Below are 10,204 nucleotides of genomic sequence, written 5' to 3' on the forward strand. Positions count from 1 at the left end.
TTTAACATTATTTTTAAAATAGTTTTATCTTGAGAATAAGTGTGATTGTAACAATAGGACAATATATCTTCAAAAATAAAGGTCAATTGGGGCTAGCTACCTCACAACATTTATTTGACTTAATTACTAAAACTTAAAAAAGAAATACAATAAAGGGTTATTTCCACCTAACCCCCAAATCTTTCAACATTTTCCATCTTGCACCCAAGCTTTTCAACATTTTTCATTGGGCACCCAATTCCGTTAATTTAACCGTTATTTTTAACGGAGTTATTTGAAAGTTAATGAAATGTCTGAAATACCCCTTATCTTGAATTAGAAAAGAATTAAATGAGATAAAATATTAATCTAATAATTAATATTTACATTAAAAATTCTTAATCAAAAGTAATTAATAATAATCCCATCAATTAATTTATCAAATAAATTTAATTTATCATTATTAAATAATATTTAGGGTATAAACTTCCAAATTTACCCTTTGACCGTTAGAATAAATAGTCAAATTAACGAATTTAGCTGTGGATTGAATATTGTTGAAACATTTAGGTGTGCGGAGAAATATGTTGAAACATTTGGGGACACGACCGAATTAACCCTACAATAAATAAAGAAATAAAAGTACTTAAATTAGCCACTAAGGAAATGACTTGTCAGTAGACCGTCACTGCACGACTAGGTCTATGCTTTTTTCGCGCGCCACCGGCCCTTGATGCGCGCCAAAACTTCAACCGTTCCGTTAACTCTGACACGTGTCAAATTTTTATCGCGTTTACACGAATTCCTCTACTCGCACATTAACTACTTCTTTCCTGAGGCGTTGATCAAGTAACACATGACGTAACTCTCGTCACTCTCCTACTGTTTCATCCACGTGGAGAAATGACAACCCACCACGTGTCACACTAATACTGACAGAACCAGTTAAGAAACCAATAAACGACGAGCCGAATCAACTTATGACGGCTACAGTGAACTTTTTCTCTGTCCACGTAGATTCCTTCTTCGGTGCTCAACCAAACGACAACGACGTATTGTCGTATAAAAGGACTCCAAAAACCCTAACTTTTCCAAAATCAATTCGCAATTTTTAATCCTCATTTCGCCATTTTTCGGTTAATGCAACAAGTAAAAGTAGAGTTCAGCACCGAAAAGCAACCAATTATTGCTTTTTATCGGTAAAGCTTCAAACTTGTATTATAATTACTCTAATTTCGCTGCCATTTGTCTGATTCATCTGTGCTTAATTTGCAGGTGAAGGGGTCTGAATTTTTCTCGTATTTACTATAATTTCATCTCAGGACGTGGTTTGGGAAACTGTGATTGGTTTGGTCTCTTCTGATGTTTTGTTATTTCCGATCAGTGTATCAGTCATTTGTAAAGTTGGCATCTAGGCCCCCATTATTGAGCTCAATTTCATATGCTTTTCTTCTCTTTGATGTTTTCTTTATTTGTTGTATCAATTGCCTTAGATTTCGTCTAAAAATTTGATCTTTGACTTATTATTGTAATCCATAATTTTCCCTCAGTGGCTTTGAATTTGTTTACTTCCAGTCTTATTGGTTTTACTAGAGTTTTTTGAGGAGCATAATTATCTGGTGAGTTGAAGGTGGGCAATTTTGAGCTCCATTTGTCGATTAATTGTTGAGGTGTCTTTTTGGAGTTGGAATAGTGAAAATTGTTGGGAAATGGCTGATAGATATAGGTTGTTTTCGATCGAGGAATTGCCTTCTCATTTGATTTTTGAGATTTTGACCTCGGGCCGGCTTTCTGCTGTTGACCTTGCACATTTAGAGTTGACTTCTAAGACATTTGGAGGAAGTCATGGGTTGTACCCCCAAAAATTTCGGTCGTTGGTGGATTTAGCAGCATCTCAGCTTTGTGCATTGCACAGCATATATGCAGGGATGAGTAGGAATGTACAAATAGAGCTCTTGAATCGGTGTAATGGGAATTGGAAGCGGGTTTTGAGGTTCTTGCAGTCCGTGGAGCATTCATCTGACATTGTCGAAACCTCTGCAGGCAATGTACTATTTCTTTGATATATTTTCTTTTGATTTTGATTTTGATTTTTGAATGAATGATTATAAGCTCATTTGCAACGTAGGTTTTAAAAGAACAAAGTAGCAGTTTCATTTTTGAACATATCGCGCATCTATGCTGATAAGTTTTGTGATTGGAATCCCAGTTAATTATGATATTCTACTTATTTCTTTGTCCAATTTTATTGGATGATGGTCGCATCAAAGAATTAGGAAAAATGAAATTTCATTAGTAAAAGACTTAAAATAACTTGGATGATAACTTGTTTTATTGCATTCCCTGAGAATGTTATGAAGTGAAAACTCAACAGAATTTGCAGAGATAATGCTAGTTCAACAGAATAGCATGTCATTCGAATGTTTCATTTTCTTATGCTATTCTTTCCTGCTTGTTATTTATCCCTACCCTTCTTTCTTGTTCGATATACACTTGCAGAAGAGTTATGTTTTTATTAATTGTTATGTTTTTCCTCAGCAGATGCAGATTACAACTGGAAGATATCACACATTGCTTATCAGTAATTCATCGGTTTTCTCTTGTGGTTCTAGTCTCTGTGGTGTTCTTGGTCATGGTCCTGAAACAACACAATGTGTTTCATTTACCCGTATTAATTTTCCATCTGCTGCACATGTGGTCCAAGTCTCAGCCTCCGAGAATCATGCTGCTTTTGTTTTGCAGTCTGGACAGGTTTGTAATTTTTTCTTCAGCTGGTGTTGCTTTTGATTGTTGAATGTATGCTATATAACATGCTCTGGAAATTTTATTTTTACATAGTCACATGCCATAATTATACAGGAATTTTCGAATTCATTCTTTCTTGCAATTCTAATAAAGCTGAGTTCTGTTTCTCATATTGTTTAAACTTCTTTGTACACCATTGCCTATGGGTTACAGATTTCAAGCTGATCCATACCTTACTCTATTGGTTCTGATTTCCTGTTATAAATGTAGGTTTTCACATGCGGAGATAATTCATCATTTTGCTGTGGTCATAGAGATACAAACCGCCCCATATTTAGGCCTAGGCTTGTAGAAGCACTGAAGGGAGTTCCTTGCAAGCAGGTAGAGTTCACATCACTACTGTTATATTGTGAATTAAATGTTTGTTAAGATGGATGGAGTTTCATTATGATACGAAAAGCAAGAATCATATGAGAGTTGACTTTAGGTCAAGGCTTGTGTCTACATGTATAATTGCTTCTTTGTCCTTTGATATCAATAAGGATGGCATTGGGAATTATTGATACTGCTCTAGTATTCTGTGTTTGTAATGATCCTCCGATAGGTAATGGCCATGGTTTTTACAAATTCTATCTTAGCTCTGTGTTTGTAATGATCTCTCTGCTGTATTTGACATATACGACACAATACAGGAAAGTAGTTGTTGATATGTTTTAACTTCCCATAGGATTTCTGCTACTAAGCAGTTCAAGACTTCAGAAGCCAAGTTTTGCAGTGATACAAATGGACCTTATTGAAGGTCTCAAAGCCTGAGTGATTGTTTATATACTGCTGCATCATTTTATTTACATATTGAAGACATGTTTAGAAGTGGAGACGAAAAATCAATGATGACCTTAGAGTGGGTTTTAGGCCTTCCTTTCATACTAGATCAGTAACCTCATCTCTATCTTATGTGATTATGGTTGTTTATTAGTGATTTTCAACGAATTCTTCTTTTCCACTTTGCAATTGTAATATCATTATTCTACCATGTTTTGCGTCAAAATTAAAAGGATAAATGTATATTTCAGGTCACTGCAGGGCTTAATTTCACTGGTTTTCTCACAATACGAGGTCATGTCCACACATGTGGGAGCAACACCCATGGGCAGCTTGGTCATGGTGACACTCTAGATAGGCCAACACCAAAAAGCATTGCACCGCTTGAGGAAGTTGGCTCTGTTGTTCAGATTGCAGCTGGTCCAAGTTATATGTTGGCTGTAACTGGAAATGGGGTAGTTTACTCCTTTGGTTCTGGTTCTAATTTCTGTCTTGGACATGGAGAGCAGCATGATGAGCTCCAGCCACGTGCAATACAGACATTTAGGAGAAAGGGCATTCATGTTGTTCGTGTCTCTGCTGGTGATGAACATGTAGTGGCTCTTGATTCAAGTGGATATGTTAGTCTCTGCTCCTAGACGATTTATCTTTTGTATTTTTTGTTTGCTTATCTCTTTTGAGTGCTTGCTTTTGGCAATCCTTTTGTAACTTTCTTCTCCGCTGGCTGTAGGTATATACTTGGGGCAAAGGCTACTGTGGTGCATTAGGCCATGGTGACGAGATCGATAAGACTCTTCCAGAACCCTTGAGCAGCCTCAAGAGCCACCTTGCTGTGCAGGTTAAGTTCATTCGTAACTTTTATTATTCTTGATTGAGTATAATGAATGAATTTATTGTTTCTCATTTATTAAGAACATTGCATGTCCTAGTTGTTATAACAAGGCAGATGTAACTTGTAAGAATTGCTTGAATCAGAATAATCATTTGATTCCTTCCAATTTCGATCTCTTGAACATATCTAGATGGATCTTTTCCTCCCAGCATAAGATCCTAGAAAATGTAGATACTATAGTTCCAAATAGTGGGTTTGGTATTTTACTTTTGCTTGCTCATCTAGTCAACCTAAGGTGCTTCCATTATCTTGGTGAATAGAGCTATCATTACTCCATTAATCAGACTCTAGTTGGAAATTCCTGATTATCTATTTTGTGGGTTATAGCTTCATACTTGAGTTTACCTTCCTTCTTCTCTATTAGGATTTTAAAAAGAATAATTTGGACCAATTGATAACTAAAGCACTACAATAAAACCTATACAACCCATTCGATTCTTGACTATGAGAAACCACTAGAGAACTTTTGGCACATTGCTGCTGCTTTTAAGCATGGCCAGAGAACTGCCCCATTCAAAAAGTCTAAGATTACTCGTGATAATCTACAAACCTTTTAGTCCAAGTTTTCTCAATATCAATGTCTCATTTATAGGTAATTGGCTTTCATTTCATTTTGCCTGGTGAAGTATAATTTTACTTTTCAATTTTTTGGCACGGGCTAGACCTGGTAAGATATTATCCGCTTTGGGCCTTAATAAGGCCTGCATGGTTTTGTTTCAAGGGCGCCCATGCACCCCGAAACGCGTCTTGCCAATTAAAGTGTGAATTACCCCTTATAAATCAAGCATCTCTTCCGTACTTTGTCAATGTGGGATTTTCCTAAGATGTTACATACAACCTCCTTAGGGACTCAGCGTCCTCGCTGAAGTTTGCCCCACCATCGTTCAAGAGGACACGCGGAGCTGCTCTGATATCATATGTCATGACTCAACTCAGGCCTGATAAGATATTGTCCGCTTTGGGCCCTAACAAGGCCCGTATAAGTTTTGTTTTTGGGCACCCATGCACCCCAAAACGAATCTTGCCAATGGAGGTATGGATCATCTCTTCTAAACCGAGCATTTCTCCCGTGTTTCGACGATGTGGGATTTGCTTAGGTTGTTACATATACCCTTTTTTAGGAACTCACCGTTCTCGTTGAGATTTTTCTCACCATCGTTAAGAGGACACGCGGCGCCACTTTGATATCATTTGTCATGATCCAACCTAAACCTGGCAAGATATTGTTCACTTTGGGCCTTAACAAGACCTGCGCAGTTTTGTTTCTAGGGCGTCCATTTACCCCACCACTTTCTCCAATTTAACCGAACTTTAATCATTCAACATATTTACTAACATAAAATAATGTATTGTATAAAATACATATAAAAAAAATAATCAAAATGAAACTTTAATCATTCATTTACATAAGTAAAAAATATTTTATTTATAAAATACATGTATAAAAGAAATGGAAAAAAAGAAGAGTATTGACAAGTTTTGGAAGCTAGGGCAACTTTATATAGATGAGATAGTGAGATTACACAGAGTGCCAGTGACCACTATTTCAAATAGAGATCCACGATTCACCTCTAGTTTTTGGAGTGGTTTGCAGAAGGAATCTGGGATGGAGTTAAGGTTCAACACTGTCTTTCATCCTCAAACCGATGGACAGTTAAGAAAGACTATCCAAACTCTTGAGAACATGCTACGAGCTTGTGTGTTGGACTTAGGACGTAATTAGGAAGAATATTTGCCTTTAGTGGAGTTTGCTTACAATAACACCTTTTACTCTAGCATAGGCATGGCGCCTTTTGAATCTTTATACGGACGGAAGTGTAGGTCACCTATTTGATGGGACCAAGTTCGTGAAACAAAAACTATTGGGACCAGAATTAATTCAGATTACTGCTTAAAAAATTAAGTTGATACAAGAGCGTCTCTATAGCTCAAAGTAAGTAGAAGACTTATGCTGATCGACGTGATATGGAGTTCCAAGTTAGGGATTATGTTTTCTGAAAAGTCTTACCTTTGAAAGGAGTTTTATGTTTTGGGAAAAAAAGTAAACTTAGCCTTAGGTTTATTGGGCCTTTTGAGATTCTGGAGAAAATTGGCACAATGGCTTTGCCACCGAGCCTTTCAAGGCTTGACGATGTGTTTCATGTGTCGGTGTTGAGGAAGTACATTGCTGATCCTTCTCATATCTTGGATTACCAACCTATTCGGATCTCGAAAGATATGTCATACAAGGAGCAATCGATGTAGATTTTGGACAAGAAGGAACAAGCTTTAAGAAAAAGAGTTATACCTTTAGCAAAAGTTTATTGGGCAAATCATTCTGTGGAAGAAGCTACTTGGGAACCAAGCAGAGATTAAAGAGAAGTACCCTCAGCTTTTTCAAGAATAAGATAAGGTTTTAAATCTCGAGTACGAAATTTCTCTTAAGGAGGGGAGAAGTTGTAAAACCTAAAATTTGTTTCATTTTTTTTTATATATACATATTTTATAGAATAGAGTATTTTATACTTATAATATGTAAGTGAATGATTAAAGTTTCATTTCGATTATTTTTCTTTTATATGTATTTTATAGAATATATTATTTTATATTAGTAAATATGTTGAATGATTAAAGTTTGGTTAATTGGTGGAAGTGGTGGGGTGTGTGAGCTCCATAAACAAAACAGTGCGGGCCTTGTTAAGGCCTAAAGCGAATAATATCTTGTCAGGTTTGTGTTGGGTCATGACAGTATTTTTTTAACCTGCATATGGTTGATGTCTTGTAAACTCGAGCAAGTCAAAATTGGCATGCAAATGTTGTTAATGAGCCTCAAGGCAATGCGGTTGCATGAAACCCAAGTTTGCTTTGTCGAGTTTCCTAGGTTTCCTTCCGCTATATAAAAATATAGCCAGCTAATTAAAAATAAAGTTAATATTATTAGCTGGGAACACAAACTGTCATGCAATGCATTGGCAGGCTCAATGCTCTTACTGACTGAGGGCAGGCTTTAGATATTTCTCTCAATGCTCAATGTTGAGACTGCTTATCACTGACTTTTCTCCTTCACATCTTGTAGGTCTGTGCAAGAAAGAGAAAAACATTTGTCCTGGTTGATACTGGTTCTGTGTATGGCTTCGGATGGATGGGCTTTGGAAGCCTTGGGTTTCCAGACAGGGGAGTGTCAGATAAAGTGCTGAGGCCCAGAATCCTTGATAGCTTAAGAGCTCATCATGTTTCTCAAATCAGCACAGGTCTCTACCACACTGTTGTAGTCACTGACCGGGGACGACTATTTGGGTTTGGAGACAATGAGCGAGCACAACTTGGGCATGACACTTTGAGAGGATGTCTTGAGCCAACTGAAATTTTTATTCAAGAAATGGAAGAAGACACAGGTCTTGCTTGACAAATTGGGTAATCTGCTACAAGTTGCTATGATCTGCTTTGCGGAGGTTAGTTTGTGGTATTGTTATGTTGATGAATGATAAGATTATTTCCCATCAGCTTTCTTGTAAAATTTCATTAACTTGTAACCTGAGTGCAGTGTAAGTCACTGTTGTATTAAGGAAAAAAATGTTGCACGCGATAGTTTCTTTTGTTCTTTACCTTTGTTGTGAACTATGATTTTTAGTCGTCAAAGTGCAAAGAATTTCCATTGACTTTATATTTCTTTCTCCTGCTTTTCGTCTATCAACTGATGTCTTCTCCAATTTTTTGTTGTTTCTATTCTGCTAACTAGCTTTTAAGTGGTCCTTGTAGCCTGAAAGAGAAGGAGAAAAAGGAAAATGATCTATGGTTGGAATCTCGCCAAGAATGCATGAATAATTATTGTTGGCTCTTTTTTTTTAATTTATTTTTGCTTTCTGGAAATACTGCAAACAAATGTACTACAGTTATAAGGTTTTCCCTTCTCAAATAAGCTTGATATTATTTTATACTATCAAAAATCAATGTGAAATATATCATAACTAAGAAAGTTGTGCTTTTGCATGATTCCAGAACATTGGAGCTTGTAATTTTTTTTTTTTTTGGGTTTTCTGAATTGAGAAGCACTTTTTGTTATGCTTTTAACTGAACATCTCTATCATGTATTGATGTAGTGATTCTGCCTGGCCAATTAGTTGCTTCTTTGTAGATTCTTTAGCCCTATAACCTTGAGATTTGTCATAAATGATTTGGTCTTTGAATCTGAGTAACTGACAAACCCTTTGCATCACTGGGGATCATACGTGCATGGATGCAATTCATTCATATTCTGTATTTACTTTAAATGATCCTGTCATGTGAATTGTGATCCCACCCACCTTCACAATTTTATGTGAACTTAATGCCAAAAGTAACGGCCATCAGCTCAGAGAACCTGCTGATTATTTGAACTCAGACCTATAACAGATTAGTGCACTTATGACTTAACTGGGTAGATTAGGTAGATTGGTGGAGCATTCAAGTATTTTCTGGTTGAGAGCTGGTTATGGTATCCTACTTTCTAGAGATATGACGATTTGTTTCTTGTTCGATTACATTTTCTGCAAAAATGCTTTCATATATATATATATATATAGCTGTCAAGAGTGCCAGGTGCTTTTTGTAAAAGCATTCCAAGTATTTCTCAAACTACAAAAATAGGAAAAATATTTGGTTAACTGAAAATACTGTTGTAAGTTTGTTATTACACTATTGGATCTTGCTTTCTTCTCTGTCGGCAACATAGATTATTGAGCGAGCCACCTTGATGTTTTGTTTGTTAAGAAAAACAAAAAACCCAAGTAGGCATTTCAGTTACATATCTTTTTCATAACTTGCATCTTCTCAGAAAATATCCACCGCCACCAATCAGTTTGATAACAACCCAATTCTAGAAAGAAATTTTTTATTATCATTTTCTCTCCTGTATTCATGATTGTTTCTTTCCTGATACTTGCATCTTATGATCCTGTTTTGATTTGATCAGCATCAGATAATGACCCTTGAGATGTTATATATAATATGTCAAAAATAACTTGCGTGTGCTTTGAGAATTGCTGACGGTGAAAAACATTTATGCTTATGCCATTCAAGCATTTTCCACAACTCAGCATGTGGGACAAGTGGCTTTGGTATCTGTATCCGGACTTGCAAAAATTGACTGTCTGGACATTTCTCAATCTCTCTCATAGCTTTCATGTAGCTGGAATGAGGACTTTATTTTGTTCTTCACAGCTGTAGGGAGATCCCCTAGTCTTGGAAAACTTGGAATTCAGTTCACATTTAGATTTCCTTTTGGCTTTTTTGTAACTATAATGTATATTAATATTATTATAATTGCCTTTGAAGATTGTGTGGATATTGACCGTCTGTAACAATGAAGGCTTGAAAGTTGAAATGGTGCTGAATTTTCTCAAAATTTTATAAGTAAACATCTGGCAAGTTGACTGGATTATACAGCATGAGTAAAATGAAGGTTCAGGCCATTGCAGTCCGCTCTGCAGAAAGATTCTGCAACAAGCACAGAGAGATCCTCAATCTGGAAGTACACATATATCTTCATGGACAAAAGTAGAACAGAATCAGCTTCAAGCTCCTTAGTCCTTATCTAACACAGACTAATTAAAAATTCAAATTGATGGAACCCTGGGTACCTTCTACTGTCTGTAGGACAACACAACCACCTTGTTGATTATCATCAAGTTCACAATCTACCCTCGTATTTAAACTTCCAGGCTTGAAAGCGGATGAGGAGTTCTCACTCGTAAAACAAAAAGTCTATTTATGTTTAAAAAGTGGGACACGGCTAAGTTGCAGAAGCTG

At 36.3% G+C, this 10,204-nt stretch overlaps 1 protein-coding gene across 3 annotated transcripts; it reads left to right on the forward strand.

Annotated features, from left to right (window-relative positions):
• The first annotated feature begins 1,011 nt into the window (after positions 1–1,011).
• LOC102616128 (PH, RCC1 and FYVE domains-containing protein 1) lies at positions 1,012–8,488 on the forward strand. Of its 3 annotated transcripts, XM_025098806.2 has the most exons (8): positions 1,012–1,178; positions 1,255–2,027; positions 2,518–2,730; positions 2,995–3,105; positions 3,798–4,166; positions 4,277–4,384; positions 7,494–7,869; positions 8,177–8,488. In XM_025098806.2, exons 2-7 carry the CDS (start codon positions 1,689–1,691, stop codon positions 7,821–7,823), a joined length of 1,470 nt encoding a protein of 489 aa, XP_024954574.1. In that variant the 5' UTR covers positions 1,012–1,178; positions 1,255–1,688; the 3' UTR covers positions 7,824–7,869; positions 8,177–8,488. The 3 variants fall into 3 exon arrangements, with proteins under 3 accessions (XP_024954574.1, XP_015383137.1, XP_006464722.1); XM_015527651.3 differs by lacking the exon at positions 8,177–8,488 and having other exon boundaries at positions 7,494–8,081; XM_006464659.4 differs by lacking the exon at positions 8,177–8,488 and having other exon boundaries at positions 2,521–2,730; positions 7,494–8,081.
• Positions 8,489–10,204: the final 1,716 nt, after the last annotated feature.

The sequence above is a fragment of the Citrus sinensis genome, chromosome 9, assembly GCF_022201045.2.
Source record: "Citrus sinensis cultivar Valencia sweet orange chromosome 9, DVS_A1.0, whole genome shotgun sequence".
NCBI classification, from domain to species: domain Eukaryota; kingdom Viridiplantae; phylum Streptophyta; class Magnoliopsida; order Sapindales; family Rutaceae; genus Citrus; species Citrus sinensis.